General features: G+C 63.8%; 1 protein-coding gene across 4 annotated transcripts in view; it reads left to right on the forward strand.

Moving 5' to 3' along the window:
- The window catches only part of IQSEC2 (IQ motif and Sec7 domain ArfGEF 2), a 40597-nt gene that overhangs the window by 8963 nt on the left and 11413 nt on the right, over positions 1–20221 (forward strand). Inside the window, exons 1-4 of one of the 4 annotated variants that reach the window (XM_045000324.1) lie at positions 7202–7604; positions 16234–16528; positions 17145–17549; positions 19301–20145. In XM_045000324.1, coding sequence (XP_044856259.1) covers positions 7300–7604; positions 16234–16528; positions 17145–17549; positions 19301–20145 — 1850 coding nt within the window. In that variant the 5' untranslated portion in view covers positions 7202–7299. Of the gene's footprint in view, positions 1–7201; positions 7605–12404; positions 12516–16233; positions 16529–17144; positions 17550–19300; positions 20146–20221 lie in introns of those variants that run through there. The other 3 variants (XM_045000327.1, XM_045000325.1, XM_045000326.1) reach the window with 3 other exon arrangements.

Here is a 20221-nt window from a genome sequence, read left to right on the forward strand (position 1 = left end):
TCGTGTGGTTGGTCAATTGACTCTTTCAACAGTGTCAGTTGGTTGGTCAATTGGTTAGTCCAACAGCGTCAATTAGTTGGTCAAGGGACTGGTCCAACAATGTCAATTGGTCGGTCAAATAACGTGAAATGGTCGGTCAATTGTTTAGTCAAACTATGTCAATTGGTCGGTCAGTTGACTGGTCAAACAGTGTGAACTGGTTGGTCAAACAATGTCAACTGGTCGATTGATTGACTGATCAAACAACGTCAGTTGACTGACCAGTCAAATAACATCAATTGGTTGGTCAGTTGACCACATATTAGTAGATATACCAATCTCCTAGAGCTGGAAGGGACCTTGAAAGGTCATTGAGTCCAGCCCCCTGCCTTCACTAGCAGGACCAAGTACTGATTTTTGCCCCAGATCCCTAAGTGGCCCCCTCAAGGACTGAACTCACAACCCTGGGTTTAGCAGGCCAATGCTCAAACCACTGAGGTATCCCTCTCCCACCGTAGTCAAATATTGTTACATATTCCAGCCGGAGTGGTCGGTAGGTGGTGGCCAACCTTTCTGATTGCGTCGCAGTGTCGCTCTTTCGTTTTGTAGCTCTTTCTTTCATTGCGTTTTGCATTTTACTTAGTTAAATAACGCGTCTGAGGCACGTGTGCTTGTGGAATTAGGTGTAAATGGCTACGCTCGGCCTATGGGAGTCAGACGCTTTTTTCTTACTCTTCTAATAAGTAAACACATCCAAATAGTTGACCGTTTTTTGATGTTATTTGACTGGCCAACTGACTCATCATTTTTTGAACGGCCAAATGCCCAAACTTAGTTTTCTTTGAGCTTTCACCCCAACATTGGCTTTGACCTTTAACCTCCTGCTGCTTGGGCATGGCCATTGGCTGCAGCAGGGGGTAGACCTCTAACTTCTGCTGCTTGGAGTTGAGCTTTACACCCCCAGTGGCTTGATATGATCTTAAAACCTTTGGCCTTTTTTGGCTTGACCTTGACCCCTCTATTGAATTTGACCTTTAACCTCTTGCTGCTTTGACTTGAATGCTAGCACCAAGAGTTTTGGTTTGACCTTTCACCCCTTGTAGAATCGAACTTTGACCTTTCGTTCAGTTCTATTACCTTTAGCTCCTAGTCTACTTTGACCTTTAGTCCCCATGTTGGGTTTGACCTTTAACCTTCTGTTGCTTTGACATGGGTTTGAACCCCATAGGGGCATTGACCTCTAACCCCGTGCCATTTGCTTGCCCTTTGACCCCTTCATTGACCTTTAACGTCCTGCAGCTTTGTCGTGACCTACGAGGTGGATCTTTAACCGCTCACTCTTTTGACATGAGTAGCTTTGTTTGACCTTTAACCCCCACCCTTGGGGTTTGACCTCTGACCTCTTATATCTTTGGGCGGAGCTTTAACCCCATAAGTTCTGTTAGCTCCTTATCACTGCACATTGGGGGTCTGGCTTTGAGATGTCTCATAGCGTCATGCAGTCTTCCGATCTTCAGCCCCCACTTGGGTTTTACCTTTGAGCTCGAGCAGCCTTGTGATGACCTGCAACTCCATGACAACTGTTTGACCTTCGACACCACTGGGGTTTGACCTCTTGACCCCTTTCCATTTCATGACTGCTGATCTTTGACCTCTGATCACTTGTGTTTGACCTTTGACCCTGTGTGGCTTGTTTCTGTCTGTGGGCCCCAGCAATTTGAGACTGACCTTCGACCTCTCTGATATTGACCTTTAACCCCATCGGCTTGACTCTCAAACTCTGACCTTTGGCCTCCCCGTCTACTTGATTTGACCTGGAAATGCCAGCAAGCCCCAGTTCGGGATTGGACCTTTGACCTCTGTCTACATCTGGAGCACTGTGTCCAGTTTTGGGCCCCACACTACAAGAAGGATGTGAACAAATTGGAGAGAGTCCAGCGGAGGGCAACAAAAATGATTAGGGGGCTGGAGCACATGACTTACGAGGAGAGGCTGAGGGAACTGGGGTTGTTTAGCCTGCAAAAGGGAAGAATGAGGGGGGATTTGATGGCTGCTTTCAACTACCTGAAGGGGGGTTCCAAAGAGGATGGATCTAGACTGTTCTCAGTGGTGGCAGATGACAGAACAAGGAGCAATGGGCTCAAGTTGCAGAGGGGGAGGTTTAGGTTGGATATTAGGAAACACTATTTCACTAGGAGGGTGGTGAAGCACTGGGATGGGTTACCTAGGGAGGTGGTGGAATCTCCTTCCTCAGAGGTTTTTAAGGCCCGGCTTGACACAGCCCTGGCTGGGAGGATTCAGGTGGGGATTGGTCCTGCTTTGAGCAGCGGGTTGGACTAGATACCTCCTGAGGTCCCTTCCGACCCTGATATTCTATGACTCTATGATAGATTAATGACTCAAAATCCAGCCCTGTCCCCATTGCAGTCGGGGGTGACTCCAGAATGACTCCGGTGGACTGAGATCTGAATCCAGCCCTGTCCCCACTGCAGTCAGGGAGTGACTCTGGATTGACCCCGGCAGGCTGAGATTAGAATCCAGACCTGACCCCACTGCAGTCAGGCAGTGACTCTGGACTGACCCTGGCGGGCTGGATTAGAATCCAGCTCTGTCCCCGTTGCAGTTAGCAGTGACTCTGGATTGACCCCGGCAGGCTGAGATTAGAAACCAGACCTGACCCCACTGCGGTCAGGCAGTGACTCTGGACTGTCCCTGGCGGGCTGGATTAGAATCCAGCTCTGTCCCCGTTGCAGTTAGCAGTGACTCCGGATTGACCCCGTCAGGCTGAGATTAGAATCCAGCCCTGACCCCACTGCGGTCAGGGAGTGACTCTGGATTGACCCTGGCAGGCTGGATTAGAATCCACGTCCCCATTACAGTTAGGAGTGAATCTGGATTGACTTCGGATTGACCCTGGCGGGGTGAGATCAGAATCTGGCCCTGACCCCACTCCAGTCAGGGAGTGACTCCAGATTGATTTTGGATTGACCCCGGTGGGGTGACATTAGAATCCGTCACTGTCCCCTTTTGCAATCAGGAGTGACTCCGGATTGACCCCAATGGGCTGAGATCAGAACCCGGCCTTGTCCCTGTTGCAGTCGGGGGATGGTTTCAGATTGGCCCGGGCAGCTGAGACCCGACTCAGTGGCTGCTTTCGAATCCCTTGCGTCTCTGGAACGGACCCCGATGCCTCCGCCCCCCCCCAAGCCCCCTCCCCCAATCACAGTTTACACATTTTTCTATGCAGAAGCATAAGCCTTAATCCCCAGCACCCCCCTACGCCCCCTGCAGGAGGACAGCGACGGAGCTGCAGAAACCAGCCCACCCCCCTTCACCCCAAAAATCTGGACAACCCCCCTATGCTTCTACGGGGCTTCCGCCCCCGCATCCTTCGTCATGGCCGTGCCCTGAAACAAACGAACCTTTGACACCTACGATGCTTCCGCCTGCCTCTCGGGATCTGTTTTCTGGATTTTGCTCCTCCCTCTCTGGACTTGCTACGGCCTCCTCTCCTGCTTCGCACCTGCCCGAGTGCATTGGGATCGCAGGTTCGGGGCGTGGGTGTGTGTGGAGCGGACGGGAAACCTCGATCCCGGACCTGCCCCCCAGCCCCACTCTTCAGGGACTTTGTGCCTCCCGCGGCGGGATTGGACGGGGCCGTGCTAATGCCGACTGGCGCCTGGGACTTTGTGTGTGTGTGGGGGGGGGAGGCGGGTGTGCACGGATTTGTGCGAAGCGGGTGTCTCTGGCGCCTGTCCACCAAGCAGCCTGGATGCCCCAACGGGCCATGCAAATTGGAGGGGGGGTCCCCGGGGTGGGAGCGGGGGCATGTGCAAAATGGGTGGCTTGTGGAGACCTGCCTGGTGGTGGGCGTGCAAAATGCACGTGACTTGGCGTGCAAAAGGAGGGTGACTGACACTGCTCCCTCCCCATGGCAGTCATGCACAAGCCAGTGCGCCGTTTGCACGGATTGGTCGTGCGATCGATGTGCAAAAGGCTGGATGCTAACTGCCCCCGAGGTGGGGGTGTGGAACAAGTGTGATTTGCACGTAGTTGATGACCAAAATGAGGGGAGGGGACTTGGCATAGATCTCCCAAGCAGCAGGTGTGCAAAATGAGTGTGTCTTGGGCTAATCTGCTGCTTAGCCAGCGTGCTAAATTATTGAGGCTGGTGTGCAAAACGGGGGTGATTTGTGCTAATCTCCCAGTGCAGTGGAGGTGCAAAATGGAGGTAACTTGCACAGATTTTCCCTGCCCTGGGTGTGCAAAACAAGTGTGCATTGCACTGATCGACCATGCAATGTGCAAAACGAGCGTCACTTGTGCTGAATTCTCAGGCGGTCATCATTCAAAATGGGTGTAATTTGCACTAATTTGTTGGGTCATCAATTTGCAAAACCGGGGGGGGAGGTGCATATGTCCCCCTGCCGTGAGTGTGCAAGGCAAGTGTGATTTGCACGAATCTGCCTTGGTGCAAAATTGCACTGGTTTCCCATGCTGGCAGTTGGGTGTGCAAGGGGGGTGCGAGTCGCACTAATTTGGCGTGTCCCCAATGTGCTAAGGGAGTGCGGCTTCCCCTAATTGCTAACGAGGCAGCCGTGCAAAATGAGTCTCGTCGGCATGAATCAGCCGTGCAACCACAGAGCTGGGGGGGGGGGGATTTGCACGGATTTCCCCAGTGGTGGGCCTGCAAAATGAGTGTGCTTCATCCCGCTGCGCCACCACGGCCGGCGTGCCAACCACTGCGGCTCACGGCAGAGCGTGTTCACACCGTGGGTTCTCCAACCTGGGCACAAGTAATTTGGGGGGCGGGCAGAGGGGAATGCACAGGGATCTGGACATGGGGGTCCCCCCGCTGCGCCCCCTCCTCCCCGTCTGCCCCATAACCCATCCCCCCCTGTAAATATAACCCCAGGGGTCTTTCTACCAGCTGCTGTATGTACTGTACGAAAAGACGCCAGCTTTGTCCGACAGAGAACCATATAGAATAAAAAGGACCATACAACCTGTCCCAGATTCTGTACCCGCTCTGTGCCATGTACCCCCCGATCCTCCCACATGCCAGCCCCGTGGATAACCCCAGCGTTCACCGGGACTTGGTCTGCTCTAGCTGGGAGAGCTGCAGTAGGGGGCGCTCTCCCCTGGCAGGCAGGGCCGGGCACTGGGGGGCGCTGTGCTGCGGGATGGGGGGCTGGGCAGGGGGCGCTCTCCCCTGGCAGGCAGGGCCGGGCACTGGGGGGCGCTGTGCTGCGGGATGGGGGGCTGGGCAGGGGGCGCTCTCCCCTGGCAGGCAGGGCCGGGCACTGGGGGGCGCCGTGCTGCGGGGGGCCAGGGGCTGTGGTGCACCTTAGGATGAGACTTGATGAGGATGAGACTTATTCTACAAGAGCTGGGCATGAACCCCGGTGTCCGGGTCAAAGCCCAGCTCCAGTGATCTCATTCGGCCTCCCTATATCCAGCTGTTGCACCCCAGAGGTGGCTGCACCTCGGCGCCGGGCGAGCCCTCCCCTGCGGCGTTCTGTGCGGCTGTTCCCCGGCTGCCCCGCCCCAGAGGTGGCTGCATCTCGGCGCCGGGCGAGCCCTCCCCTGCGGCGTTCTGTGCGGCTGTTCCCCGGCTGCCCCGCCCCAGGGACTGGCAGTGGTTGAGCAATGGATGAGGCCAACCCAGCTGGCTTGGCCAGGCCGTGGGTGAAATACGCCCTGCTGGGGGGGGGCTCCAGCCCTGGGAAGAGCCGAGACCAGCAGGAGGTGCAGTACTGAGCGTGACCACCGGGTGGCAGCACCAGCCCAGCTCGGCTATAGCGCGACTGTCCTCAATGGAACCAACCAGTGAGAGGACTCCTGGGTTCTCTCCCCGGCTCTGGCAGGGGAGTGGGGGCTGGTGGTTAGAGCGGGGGGGGCTGGGAGCCAGGACTCCTGGGTTCTCTCCCCGGCTCTGGGAGGGGAGTGGGGGCTGGTGGGTTAGAGCAGGAGGGGCTGGGAGCCAGGACTCCTGGGTTCTCTCCCGGCTCTGGGAGGGGAGTGGGGCTGGTGGTTAGAGCAGGGGGGGCTGGGAGCCAGGACTCCTGGGTTCTCTCCCGGCTCTGGGAGGGGAGTGGGGTCTGGTGGTTAGAGCAGGGGGGACTGGAAGCCAGGACTCCTGGGTTCTCTCCCAGCTCTGGGAGGGGAGTGGGGCTGGTGGTTAGAGCAGGGGGGCTGGGAGCCAGGACGCCTGGGTTCTCTCCCCAGCTCAGGGGGGTCCTTTGCTGCTGAGACGCAGTCACTGGCTGCTTGTTAGCTCCTAGCATTTGCACACACAGATACTGCCCCCCCGCTCACACTTCTCCTTTGCACGGCCCCCTCCCACTGATGCACAGGTGCGGGGGAGGGGTTCTACACTGACCCCCCCCCCGTTCCTGAGCATGGAAATGCCCCCAGCCCCTGCACTGTTCCCCTCCACCTCACTGTCCTGGTCACCCCTCCCTTTGTCTCCCACTTTCCACTGCCTGGATATAAAAAGCACCCTGTTGTTTCCAGGAAACACCACTCCCCGTCGCTTGGCAACAGGCTGCATGGAAACGGGGGGGGGGGAGAGGGGCCCCTTTGCCTACCCCACTTGGGGGGTGGGGAGGCTGGGGCATGGGATCTGTGCACTGCTCCCCCTGCACAAACTTGTGCACAGTGGGACAGCCACTTATGTGCAAGCTCCCCTCCCCGGCGTGCATGGAAATTTAGCAGGTGTACAACCCCTCCACACACTTGCGTGTGCAAATCCCCCCTTGCACACACCTATAAGTGAGCCAGTGATACCCAGATGCCTCTGAGCTGCCCAAGCCGTGCCCAGCCAGAGGCATTTGCATCTTGCCTTTGCACTTTTAGCACACCGGCTCACAAGTATTTGCACATGCACACACACACGCTCCCCACATTCACGTTTTTGCACACCCAGTCAAAAGCATGCACAGCCAATCATATTTGCACACCTACAATTACACTTTTTGCACACTCACGCACATGCACGACCCATGGTATTTGCACGTCTACATTCACACTTGTGCAGGCCCAATATCCTATCTATGCCTTGTTCTGTAGTGGGGGTGGGGACGCTTGCACAGTGCTAGCCTCTTGCGCTCCCCATCAGCCAGAGGGCAGGGGGGTGAGCTTGGGGGGGGGCGCACAGCCCCCCACCGGCCCCACACCTTCTGGCTCAGGTGCACTAGTGGAGGTAGCGGTGGCTGGAGGAGTGGCTTTGGGGTACCCCCCCAAAGGCAGGGGCATGAGAGGCAGGAGCCCTGGTGCAGAGGATTCTGGGAGCGGCATGAAAGCAAAGGATTCTGGGAGATGAGGGTGAACACAAAGGATTCTGGGAGACTGGCACAGGTGCAAAGGATTCTGGGAAATGCGTGGGCTCCAAGGATTGTGGGAGACGCCTGGGTGCAAAGGATTCTGGGAAATGCATGGGCTCCAAGGATTGTGGGAGACGCCTGGGTGCAAAGGTTTCTGGGAGAGGTGTGGACACAAAGGATTCTGGGAGACTGGCACATGTGCCAAGGATTCTGGGAGAGGGAGAGACACAGGATGATGGGAGACGCAAGGGTGCAAAGGATTGTGGGAGGCTGCTGTGAGCAGAGGATTCTGGGAGACAGGTGAGCACCAAGGATTCTGGGAGAGGCGTGGGAACAAAGGACTCTGGGAGAGGCACAGGTGCAAAGGATTCTGGGAGTTTGGACTGAGCACAAAGGATTCTGGGACATGCCGGTGTGCAAAGGATTGTGGGAGAGGTGGGAGCGCAGAGGATTCTGGGGTGCAGCCCGCCCGCCCGCCCGGAGTCACGCTAACGAGGAGCATTGGGGCGGGAACTAGGGAACACGGCCCTGCTCCCAGCCCCAGCTCTGGGGGGTGTGGGGGGCGCGGATGGGTAAGGGGGGGGCATGAGGTAAAAAGTAAAATCTACTTACAGCAACTCCCCCCATAAAAAGTGTTCCAGCACCACTGATGGGGGGGCAGGGGGCGCTCTCCCCTGGGAGTCAGGGCTGGGCGCATGGGGCAGGGGGCGGGGCAGGGGGCGCTCTCCCCTGGGAGTCCGGGCCGGGCGCATGGGGCAGGGGGCGGGGCAGGGGGCGCTCTCCCCTGGGAGTCAGGGGCGGGCACCGTGGGGCAGGGAGAGAGGCAGGGGGCGCTCTCCCCTGGGAGTCAGGGCTGGGAGCATGGGGCCGCGGCCGGGGCAGGGGGCGCTCTCCCCTGGGAGTCAGGGCCGGGCGCCGTGGGGCAGGGGGCGGGGCAGGGAGCGCTCTCCCCTGGGAGTCAGGGCCGGGCGCCGTGGGGCAGGGGGCGCTCTCCCCTGGGAGTCAGGGCTGGGTGCATGGGGCAGGGGGCGGGGCAGGGGGCGCTCTCCCCTGGGAGTCAGGGCCGGGCGCCGTGGGGCAGGGGGCGGGGCAGGGGGCGCTCTCCCCTGGCAGCCAGGGCTGGGCGCTGGGGGGCGCCGGGGCAGGGCTGGGCGCCGTCGCCCTGTGGGGAGGAGCCGGGGAAGGGGAAGTGGTTGGACCAGCCCAAAAGCTGTGGCTGTCGGGGTTGGGGAACCCCGGGGTGAAATAACGTCCCGCACAGCCCAGGGCGTGGACACAGCCGGCAGCGCAGGGTGAGCTCCTGGGATGGGGCCGGGGTGGGGGTGGGGGGCACTCAGGAAACAGGTGCTGGGGACGTTGTTACTGTCCGCGGCTGTTGTGTCAGCGTTACAGGCAGCCAGGATGGGGACTGTCTCATGCTATTTGGACCAGGGATTACGGGTGTCTGGGACAGCGACTGTTCTCGTGTAGAGGGGGTTACAGGCAGATGGGATGGCCATTGTTGCTGGTCAGGGGTTACAGGTGGCCAGGAGAAGACTGTCCCTATGTGGTGGTGGGGTTACAAGCAGGCAGGGTGGCGAGTGTTGCTATGTGGTCAGTGGTTACAAGTGGCTAGGACAAGGACTGGTGTTGCTTTTTGGTTGGGGGCTACAACCAGTTGGGATGGCGACTGTTGCTATGTGGTCAGGGGCTTACAGGCAGCTGGGATGGTGACCGCTGCTAGTTGGAGGTGACAGGTGGCCAAGATGGGGACTGTCAGTATTTGGTTGGGGGTTACAGGCGCCCAGGACAGGGACTGTCGCTATTTGACTGGGGGTAACAGGCGGCTGGGATGGGGACTGTTGTGATGTGGTTGGGGGTTACAGGCGGCCAGGGTTGGGGCACACACACACTGTTTTCCCACGAGAACTGCTCTAGTTCATACAGGGATGAATTCGGGCCCTGCCATGGCCCGGGTTAGCCACATCATAGGGGTCCCTTCTGGCCTGAGAGCCTGTGAAAACACACACACACACAGAGCCCCAGCCCTGGACATGGCACCGCCCCCTCCCCCCGGTTGTGCCAGGCGCTGCACGTACCCAGATCAACCCTCAGTCTGCCTTTCGCTACAGATTTTGGGGGGAGGCCCTGGCAGCACCAGGGGGGCCCAGGACTAACCCGGGTAACTCCCTGCTGGGAACCTGCCTAGGGAGCTACTGGCTTCACAGAGCAGGGCTGGGCTGGGAGCCTCTGGGAGGGGAGTGGGGTCTAGTGGTTAGAGCGGGGGGGGGGCTGGGAGCCAGGACTCCTGGGTTCGCTCCTCGGCTCTGGGTGGGGAGTGGGGTCTAGTGGCTAGAGCTGGGGAGGGAGGCTGGGAGCCTGGACTCCTGGGTTCTCTCCCCAGCCATGTGGGGGGAGCCCTGAACAGCCCCCCCTCCCAGCCAGTGATCAGTCCCCCCCACATGGAGCTGCTATTTTGGAGGCGTTGCCATGGTGACGGCCGTGCATGTCACGGGGACTCCGGCTGGCTGTGCTATTTAGGGGCTGGGGGGGGGGCGGTGCAGGAAGCCGCACATCGGAGCTGCTGTGGAGTGGAGGAGCCAGGACTCCTGGGTTCTCTGGGAACGGAGTGGGGTCTAGTGGTAGATCGCGGGGGGGGGGCGTGGAACCCAGGACTCCTGGCTTCTGGCGCCCTCCCTTTTCTCTACCCACTAGACCCCACTCCCCTCCAGGGACCCAGGAGTCCTGGTTTTCCCATCCCCTGTTGTGCCTGGCTTGCGGGGGGGGGGGTGCAAGCCAGTCCTTGGTCCCCCCCACCCCTCAGGGGCTCCCCAAAGTCCCCATCACTCCTCCAGCCTCCCTGCCTTTGCGTCACCATGGCGATGGTACCCAGCCCTCCCTCCTCCAGGATCCATAGCAACCCGGCATTCCCCCCCCCCCGCCTGTCCCCATGGCAACCGTATCCCTGGCCTGCTGGCCTCATCAATAATTCCCTAGCTGTATAGTTGTTGTCCGTTGTGTAGGGGTGGAGGGAGGGGGGTGAGAAGGCAGAGTGGGGGGCTGACACCCGATTGACCTTGGATGTGTTGAATTGTGTGTGATTGTGAGTGTGTGTGTGTGTGTACAGGTCTGTGTGTGTGTCCATGTTTGTGTGTGCATGTGTGTATGTGTGCATGAGGGTGAATGTCTGTGTGTGTTTGCGTGTATGTGTGCATGTGTGTGTGAATGCCTGTGTCTATGTGTGTTTGTGTCACTGTGAATGTCTGTATGGATGTATACGTGTGTGTGAATGTGTTACAGCGTGTGTGACCGTGGGTGTGAATGTGTGTGAGTGCATGTACATGTATATGTGTGTGTTAGTGTGTGTGCATGTGTGTAGATGTACGTGAGTGTGTACATGATCTGTGTGTGAATGTCTGTGTCTGTGTATCTGTATGTTTGTGTCACTGTGAATGTCTGTGTGGATGTGTGTGTGTGTGGATGTGTTACAGCATGTGTAACCATGGGTGTGAATGTGTGTGCGTGCATGTGTACATGTTTGTGTGCCTGTGTTTATACTGTGTGTGTCAGTGTGTTTGTGTGTACGTTTGTATGCTTGATAGTGTATGTATGTGTGTCAGTGTGTGTGTGTGGATATGTTTGTGTATGTGTGTACATGCTTGTATGTGCAAATGAGTGTGTCAGTGTACACAGGTGTGCATCTGCCTGTCTACCTGTGAGCATGTACTTGCCTGTGTGTGCATGAGGGTGTCTGTACACTGACATGTGCGTACACACGTCTGGGTGTGTGTGTCACCGTGCGTGCAGTGCCCTGGAATTCACAGCCGGACAGGACCAGCTCATCCGGTCTGACCAACTCCCGTCCCCCCCGCCCCAACACAGCAACCGCAGTGACACCCAGGGTCACAGGCCACAGGGACTTGACTGACACGAGAACAGCCGAGGGGGAACTGGCTAAGTGAGACACACCCAGACGCGGCTGGTGAGTGACACACACCCTGCGCTGCACAGGCCGGGGGGTGGGAGCCCCCCAAGCTCCCGACCCCTCTGCCCTGGGGCAGGGGGGGAATTCCTCTCCTGCCTCACACTTTGTGCGCCAGATGAAGGGCTGTGTGTCTCCAGGTGTGCTTGGGTGTACTTGCGTGTGAGTAGTTGTGTGTGTCTGCATATGGGTATGTTTGCGTATACATCTGGTGAGGGTGAATGTGTTTGTATACGTGTGTACAGGCGTGTGTATCGATGTGTTGGTGTGTATGTGTATGTGACTGGATGGTTGTGTATGGGTACACATCTGTGTGTTCACGTTGGTGTTTATGTGTGCGAATGTCTAGACGTGTGTGTACATGGGTGTCTCTGTGTACATTTGTGTTTGCGTGTACAACCTTGTGTGACTGGGTGCAGCTGTATGTGAGGGTGTACCAGTGGGGATGCCCTGTCTCTATGGGCGTGGACGTGTTTGTGTCGACGTGCTCGTGTGTGGGTGTGCGTCCAGCCACTCTGGGTGTGTCACTGTCTCTCACTTCCCCCCCCCACACTCTGCTGGCGGGGGGGAGGGATGACCCCAGACCCTCATGCAAGAAACACCAGGGGAGAGAACCTGGCTCCCAGCCCCCCCTGCTCTAACCACCAGCCCCCCTGAGCCAGGAGAGAACCCAGGCGTCCTGGCTCCCAGCCCCCCCCGAGCCAGGAGAGAACCCAAGCGTCCTGGCTCCCAGCCCCCCGAGCCAGGAGAGAACCCAGGCGTCCTGGCTCCCAGCCCCCGAGCCAGGAGAGAACCCAGGCGTCCTGGCTCCCAGCCCCCCTCCCCCAGCCAGGAGAGAACCCAGGCGTCCTGGCTCCCAGCCCCCCTCCCCCAGCCAGGAGAGAACCCAGGCGTCCTGGCTCCCAGCCCCCCCCGAGCCAGGAGAGAACCCAGGCGTCCTGGCTCCCAGCCCCCCCCGAGCCAGGAGAGAACCCAGGCGTCCTGGCCCTCACCCCGCTGCCGGTAGGGGGGATTCCCCGGCTGCTGTCGGGGTTGGGGGCGGCCCCACGTCTCGGCTCCGCCTCCCGGCTCCAGCCCAGCGCCGGGGATGGAGGCGCCGCGCCGCGGGCCGGGCTGCTCCGGGCCCCGGAGCCGCCGCTGAGCCCCGGGCGGGGACCCCCCGAGCCCCCCCGGCCGGGCCCCGCCATGTGGTGCCTCCGCTGCGCGTCCGAGCGGCGCCGAGGGCAGCTCCAGCGCAAACTGCTGCACTGGTGAGTGCGGGACCGCGGCCCCCCCCATTTAACCCCGGCCCCCCCGATCCAGCCCCGGCCCCCCTGGATCCCACCCATTTAACCCCGGCCCCCCCCGGATTTAACCCCGGCCCCCCCGGATCCCACCCGGCCCCCATTTAACCCCGGCCTCCCTGATCCCCCCGCCCCCCCATCCAGCCCCGGCCCCCCCGATTTAACCCCGGCCCCCCCGATCCAGCCCCGGCCCCCCCGGATCCCACCCGGCCCCCATTTAACCCCGGCCCCCCCGGATCCCCCCGCCCCCCCATCCAGCCCCGGCCCCCCCCGGATCCCACCCGGCCCCCATATAACCCCGGCCCCCCCGAATTAACCCCGGCCCCCATTTAACCCCGGCCCCCCGGATCCCACCCGGCCCCCATTTAACCCCGGCCCCCCCGGATCCCTCCCAGCCCCCCCATTTAACCCCGGCCCCCCCCGGATTTAACCCCGGCCCCCCTGATCCAGCCCCGGCCCCCCCCGATTTAACCCCGGCCCCCCCGATCCAGCCCCGGCCCCCATTTAACCCCGGCCTCCCTGATCCCCCCGGCCCCCCCATCCAGCCCCTGCCCCCCCATTTAACCCCGGCCCCCCCGGATCCCCCCGCCCCCCCATCCAGCCCCGGCCCCCCCGATTTAACCCCGGCCCCCCCAATTCAGCCCCGGCCCCCCATTTAACCTCGCTCCCCCAGATCCCCCCCGATTTAACCCCAGCCTCCCCACCCCCTATTTAACCCAGGACCCCCCCTGATTTAACCCCGGCCCCCCCATCCAACCCCTGCCCCCTGGATCCCCCCGATCCAACCCCACCCCCCAGCCCCCATTTAACCCCACCTCCCGGATTCCCCCCATCCAAGCCCGGCCCCCCGATCCCCTCCAATCCAACCCCAGCACCCCTGATTTAACCCCAGCCCCCCCTTTAATCCCACCACCCCAATCCAACCCCAGCCCCCTCTGATCCCCCTGGCCTCCCCGATTTACCCCACCCCTGGCCCCCTGATCCAACCCCGCCTCCCCGGCCCCCCATTTAACCCCACCCCCTGGATCCCCCCCATTTAACCTTGGCCCCCCGGCCCCCCATTTAACTCCAGTCCCCAGATCCCCCCCCGATCCAACCCCGGCCCCCCCGATTTACCCCGCCCCCTGGCCCTCTGATCCAACCCCGCCCCCCCGGCCCCCCTGGATCCCTCTGACCCCCCTGCCTGAACCCCACCCCCCCGATTTAACCCTGCCCCCCCGGATCCCCCTGACCCCCCCTCCTGAAACCCGCCCCCCGGACCCTCCTGAGCCAACCCTGCCCCCCCATTTAACCCTGCCCCCCCGGCCCCCCGGATCACTCCTGATCCAACCCCAGACACCCGGAGCCCCCCCCTGATTTAACCCCAGCCTGAACCCTGCCCCAGATTCCCCCCGGATCCTCCCAATTTAACCCCGACCCCCTGACCCCCTGATTTAACCCCAGCCCCCCTGAGTCCCCCCAACCTGAACCCCGCCCCCCCCGGATTCCCCCAGTCCCCGCCACCTGAACCCTGCCCCCCGATCCAACCCTGCCCCCCCGGGCCCCGCGCCTGAAAACCGCCCCCTATTTAACCCCAGTGCCCCCGCCTGAACCCCACCCCGGATCTGCCCAATTTAACCCTAGCCCCCCCCACCCCCCCGATTTAATCCTGGGTCCCCTCAGATCCCCCCATCTGAACCCCGCCCCCCCAATTGCTCCACCTGAAACCCGCCCCCAATTTAACCCCCAATCCCCCAGCCCCCCCGTGCTGAACCCCAGGCCCCCTGCTTGAACCCCAGCCCCCCGATCCGCCACAGCCCCCCGATGCACCTTGGGCCCCCTAGATGCCCCTAGCCACCCCGGGCCCCCCAGCTGCCCCCAGTTACTCCCACCCCCCTGCCTGACTCCCGCTCCCCCGGTTTCCCCTGGGTGCCCTGCTGGCCCCCCTGGGGTGAACCCCGGCCCCCCCAGTGTTCTCTGCCTGTCCCCACGCCCCGCTGGCCCCTGAACCCCCGGCCTGAACCCAGACCCCCCTGCTGCTTCCCGGTCCCCCCTGCCCCCAGCCGCCCCCCCGACAGCCCTAGTCTGCCCCCTTGTTCCCCCACCTGCCCCGGGTCCTCCCTGCCTCCCCCCAACTGGCCCCCACCTGCCTCCCACCTACTCATTCCCCCCCCAACTACTCACTGCCCCGAGCCCCCCGACTGCCGTGTGCATCAGCCAGGCACTGCGGGAAGGAACCCAGCTGTCTCTGGGCCCCACCCCAACTGCCCCCCAGGCCCTAGTCTGTCCCCAGACTCCCCTGGGCCCCCCAGTTTGCCCCCGGACCTCCCGACTGCCCCCTGGTCCTCCCGGCCTCACTATCTGCCCCTGAGTCCCCCATCTGCCTTCTGCCCCCCGACTGCTCCCGGACCCCCCGCCCCGAGCTCCCCAGACCCCTGCCTGCACCCGATTTCCTCCCCAGGCCTGTCTGCCATTGGGTCCCTGCTGCCCCCTGCTGGGGGGGATGAACCCTGATCTGCGTCTGTGTGGGGTGAGGATCCAGCTCTCCGTCCCCTTCCCGTCCCCCCCCCCTGTCACCCAGGCTGCCTAGAAACACGGCCGGGCCCCCGGCGCAGTGCTGTACGTGGACGGCTCGCCCGCTGCGGCGATGCAGCCGTCTCTGGGGCAGGGCGGCTGGGGAACAGCCGCATATAACGCCGCTCGGGGACTGCATCGGGCGATAGAGCGTGAGGTTCTAGAGCTGGAGGTGTTATCTGGGTAGAGGAGGGCACGTGCATGCTCCAGGTTCTAGCTCAGTGTGTGATGCCGTCGTTCTAGACTGGGATGGGCTCTTGTGGTTCTAGACCCAAGGTTCTAGACCGGCTGGTTGGGTTCTAGATCAGCATAGGCCCAGAGCTGGCAACACAGGCTGCTGTCTGGGCTCTAGACGGGGGGGGGAAAGGCTATTGATGTTCTAGAGCAGGGGTCCCCAACCCCCGGTCCGCGGCCCGGTACCGGTCCGCGGCCTCTTAGAAACCGGGCCGCGAACCGACCCAGTGGAGCTTCCGCAGGCGTGCCTGCGGGAGGTCCAGCTGAGCCGCGGGACGAGCGCTCCCTCCGCAGTCGTGCCTGCGGGAGGTCCGCTGCTCCCGGGGCTCAGCTGGAGCTTCCGCAGGCATGCCTGCGGAGGGTCCGGCAAACGAAACCGGTCCCTGGACCCAAAAAGGTTGGGGACCCCTGTTCTAGAGTATGGCCATGGCCAGTGGTGGGTGTTCTAGATCAGATTGTATCCTTGGTGTTTTAGAGACAATCATACAGCAGATTGGCTGGGTTCTAGATCAGGCGAGGCCCAGAGCTGGCAATACAGGCTGCTGTGAGGGCTCTAGACCGGGGGGAGGCCACTGATGTTCTAGAGGGGGTTTTGCGGCCAGCGGCTGTTCTAGATCCAGCGTCATCCTCGGTGTTCTACAGACAGCTGTGCAGCGGATTGGCCGGGCTCCAGATCGAGACAGGCCGTGGATGCTCTAGAACCGTCCTGGCACCGTTCTAGAGCAGGAGGGGGGACCAACCCGGATTCTAGAGCTGACAGCGCCGTGGGCTGGCTGGGTTCTAGACCCAGCTGCCCTCTCCATGTTCTAGAGTGGCCAGGACACGGGGGGCTGGGTTCCAGACCAGGGCCCGCGCTCGGCTCCAGGCTCACCCCCTGCCCCGTCTGCTCTCCCCGCAGCGTGGAGGGGGACCCGCCGGGCAGCGAGGCGGGGCCGACGGTGGACAGCCCGGGCAGCCAGGCGCCCTACCGCTGCGGGGCCGAGCTGGCCAAGGCCGGGGAACCCTACGACCGGGGCCCCCTGACCGCCACCGTCTCCGCCTGCCACCCCCCGGCCCCCGGGCTGCCCTGGGCCCAGCGGGCGCGGCTGCAGCCGGCCAGCGTGGCGCTGCGCAAGCAGGAGGAGGAGGAGAACAAGCGCTCGAAGGCCCTGTCGGACAGCTATGAGCTCTCCACCGACCTCCAGGACAAGAAGGTACAGTGCCCGCCCCGTGCGGCCCCCCCGGGATTCCCCAGCCCGGCCTGTGCCCCCCCGTGCGGCCCCCCCTGGGATTCCCCAGCCCGGCCTGTGCCCCCCCCGGATTCCCCAGCCCGGCCTGTGCCCCCCCGTGCGGCCCCCCCGGGATTCCCCAGCCCAGCCTGTGCCCCCCCCGTGCATCCTCCCGGGATTCCCCAGCCCGGCCTGTGCCCCCCCGTGCGCCCCCCCCGGGATTCCCCAGCCCGGCCTGTGCCCCCTCCGGATTCCCCAGCCCGGCCTGTGCCCCCCCCTGCGGCCCCCCAGGATTCCCCAGCCCGGCCTGTGTCCCCCCCTGCGGCCCCCCAGGATTCCCCAGCCTGGCCTGTGCCCCCCCGGGCGGCCCCCCCGGGATTCCCCCTCCCGGCCTGTGCCCCCCCTGCAGCCCCTCCGGGATTCTCCCACCCGGCCTCTTCCCCCCCTGCGGCCCCCCCAGGATCCCCCCTCCCTGCCTGTGCGCCCCCACGGCCCCCCCCGGGATCCCCCTTTCCGGCCTGTGGCCCCCGGGACCTCCCCGGACAGTGCCCCCCCCGGGATTCCCCCGGCCTGCGCCCCCCTGAGTGCCCCGCCCCCGCAGGTGGAGATGCTGGAGCGGAAGTACGGGGGCTCGTTCCTGAGCCGGCGGGCGGCCCGCACCATCCAGACGGCCTTTCGCCAGTACCGCATGCAGAAGAACTTCCAGCGGCTGCGGAGCTCGGCCTCGGAGAGCCGCATGTCGCGCCGCATCGTGCTGTCCAACATGCGCATGCAGTTCTCCTTCGAGGAGTTCGACAAGGGGCCGGCCGCCGCCCCCTACTTCGAGGGCAAGCCGGCCTCCCTGGACGAGGGCACCATGGCCAGCGCCCGCCCCCACCTGCTGGAGCGCGGGGGGCTGCCCTACGGGGGCTCCTGCCGGGCCGGCCTGGAGAGCGGCTCGCTCCACGCCTCCTCCGGCGACTTCTGCAGCGAGATCACCGAGCTGGAGGACTCCTTCGCCAAGCAGGTGGGGGGGGGCGGGGAGCAGCCTGCCCCCGGGTCTGGGGGATCCCCCCTCCCCCCACCTCATCTCTTCCCCCCCCCGGAACTGGGGGATCCCCCCTCCCCCAACCTTAGCTCCTCCCCCCCGGGACTGGGGGATCCCCCCTCCCCCAACCTCATCTCTTCCCCCCCCTGGAACTGGGGGATCCCCCCTCCCCCAACCTTAGCTCCTCCCCCCCGGGACTGGGGGATCCCCCCTCCCCCAACCTCATCTCTTCCCCCCCCCTGGAACTGGGGGATCCCCCCTGCCCCAACCTTAGCTCCTCCCCCCCGGGACTGGGGGATCCCCCCTCCCCCAACCTCATCTCTTCCCCCCCCTGGGACTGGGGGATCCCTCCTGCCCCAACCTTCGCTCCCCCCCTGGGACTAGGGGATCCCCCCTCCCCCCAACCTCATCTCTTCCCCCCCCTGGGACTGGGGGATCCCCCTGCCCCAACCTCATCTCTTCCCCCCCCCCGGGACTGGGGGATCCCCCCTGCCCCAACCTTCGCTCCCCCCCCCGGGACTAGGGGATCCCCCCTCCCCCCAACCTTAGCTCCTCCCCCCCGGGACTGGGGGATCCCCCCTGCCCCAACCTTAGCTCCTCCCCCCAGGGACTGGGGGATCCCCCTCCCTCAACCTTCGCTCCCCCCCCCTGGGACTAGGGGATCCCCCCTCCCCCAACCTCATCTCTTCCCCCCCCCTGGGACTGGGGGATCCCCCTCCCCCAATCTTAGCTCCTCCCCCCGGGACTGGGGGATCCCCCTGCCCCAACCTTAGCTCCTCCCCCCAGGGACTGGGGGATCCCCCCTGCCCCAACCTTCGCTCCCCCCCCAGGGACTGGGGGATTCCCCCTTCCCCCAACCTCATCTCTTCCCCCCCCGGGACTGGGGGATCCCCCTCCCCCAACCTCATCTCTTCCCCCCCCGGGACTGGGGGATCCCCCTCCCCCAACCTCATCTCTTCCCCCCCCGGGACTGGGGGATGCCCCCTCCCTCAACCTCATCTCTTCCCCCCCAGGGACTGGGGGATCCCCCCTGCCCCAACCTTCGCTCCCCCCCCCGGGACTAGGGGATCCCCCCTCCCCCCAACCTTAGCTCCTCCCCCCGGGGACTGGGGGATCCCCCTCCCCCAACCTTACCTCCTCCCCCCCCTCGGGACTGGGGGATCCCCCTCCCCCAACCTTAGCTCCTCCCCCCAGGGACTGGGGGATCCCCCTGCCCCAACCTTAGCTCCTCCCCCCAGGGATTGGGGGATCCCCCTCCCCCAACCTTAGCTCCTCCCCCCCGGGACTGGGGGATCCCCCTCCCCCAACCTTAGCTCCTCCCCCCCGGGACTAGGGGATCCCCCCTCCCCCAACCTTAGCTCCTCCCCCCCCGGGACTGGGGGATCCCCCTCCCCCAACCTTAGCTCCTCCCCCCCCGGGACTAGGGGATCCCCCTCCCCCAACCTTAGCTCCTCCCCCCCAGGGACTGGGGATCCCCCTCCCTGCAACCAGTAGCTCCTCCAACTGGACTTATAGAGAGGGGAGGGGGCCTGCTTAGGGGGAGGGGCTTGTACAGAGGAGAGGGACTATAGGGCACTCGGCATAGGGGGAGGGGCTTATTACGAAGGGAGGGGCTTATGGGAACTTTTGCAGCAGGGGGGAGCTTGTACAGAAGGGCGGGGCTTGTGAGGAGGGGCGGGGCACAGAGGGGCGTGGCCTCTCTTCTCACCCGCCCCCCCCCCCCCCGGCAGGTGAAGTCCCTGGCGGAGTCGATCGACGAGGCCCTGAACTGCCACCCGCTGCCGGCGCCGGAGGGGGGGGGGCCCGGCCCGCTGGAGAAGAGCGAGTCGAAGGAGCAGCAGGGGGACAGCGCGGCCACCTCCTTCAGCGACGTCACCCTGTACCTGGACGAGGGGGTGCCGGCCTCCCCCCTCTCCCTGGAGCGGCCCCCCAGCTCGGAGCCCCCCGAGCCCGCCCCCCCGGCGGCCCAGCCCCGGCCCGAGTTCTGGGGGGCCCCGCAGCGGGAGGACAGCCGGGAGAACGGGGCCGGCCGGCGCGGGACCCCCTGCCTGGAGTGCCGGGACTTCCGCCTGCGGGGGGCCCACCTGCCCCTGCTCACCATCGAGCCCCCCAGCGACAGCTCGGTGGACCTGAGCGACCGCTCCGAGCGCAGCTCCGTGCACCGGGGCCTGGCCTACGAGCCGGACGGCTGCGGGGCCCCCAAGCACCCGCCGGCCCCCCCGCCCCCCGCCCCCTCCCCCCACCCCCTGCGCCACTACCGCCCCGAGCCCGCCCCGCCCCCGCCCCCGCCGCCCGGACGCCTGGCTCCCGAGCACTCGGACGGCGACAACGACAGCCTGCAGAGCAGCACCAACTCCACCGAGACCGTCAACTGCAGCTCGGGGTCCTCCTCCCGGGACAGCCTGCGGGGCCCCCCGCCCCCGCCCCCCCCGGCGCCCCCGCCCGCCGGCCCCGGCCCGGGCCTGTGCAAGCAGACGTACCAGCGGGAGACCCGCCACAGCTGGGACTCGCCCGCCTTCAACCACGACCTGCTGCAGCGGCGCCAGTACCGCATCGGGCTCAACCTCTTCAACAAGTGGGTGCCGGGCGCGGGAGGGGCGGCGTGGGGGTGGGGCTTCGTGGGGGAGGAGCTTAGTGGGGGAGGGGCTTCC

Source organism: Mauremys mutica, unplaced genomic scaffold, assembly GCF_020497125.1.
Source record: "Mauremys mutica isolate MM-2020 ecotype Southern unplaced genomic scaffold, ASM2049712v1 000298F_np12_obj, whole genome shotgun sequence".
Classification (NCBI taxonomy): domain Eukaryota; kingdom Metazoa; phylum Chordata; order Testudines; family Geoemydidae; genus Mauremys; species Mauremys mutica.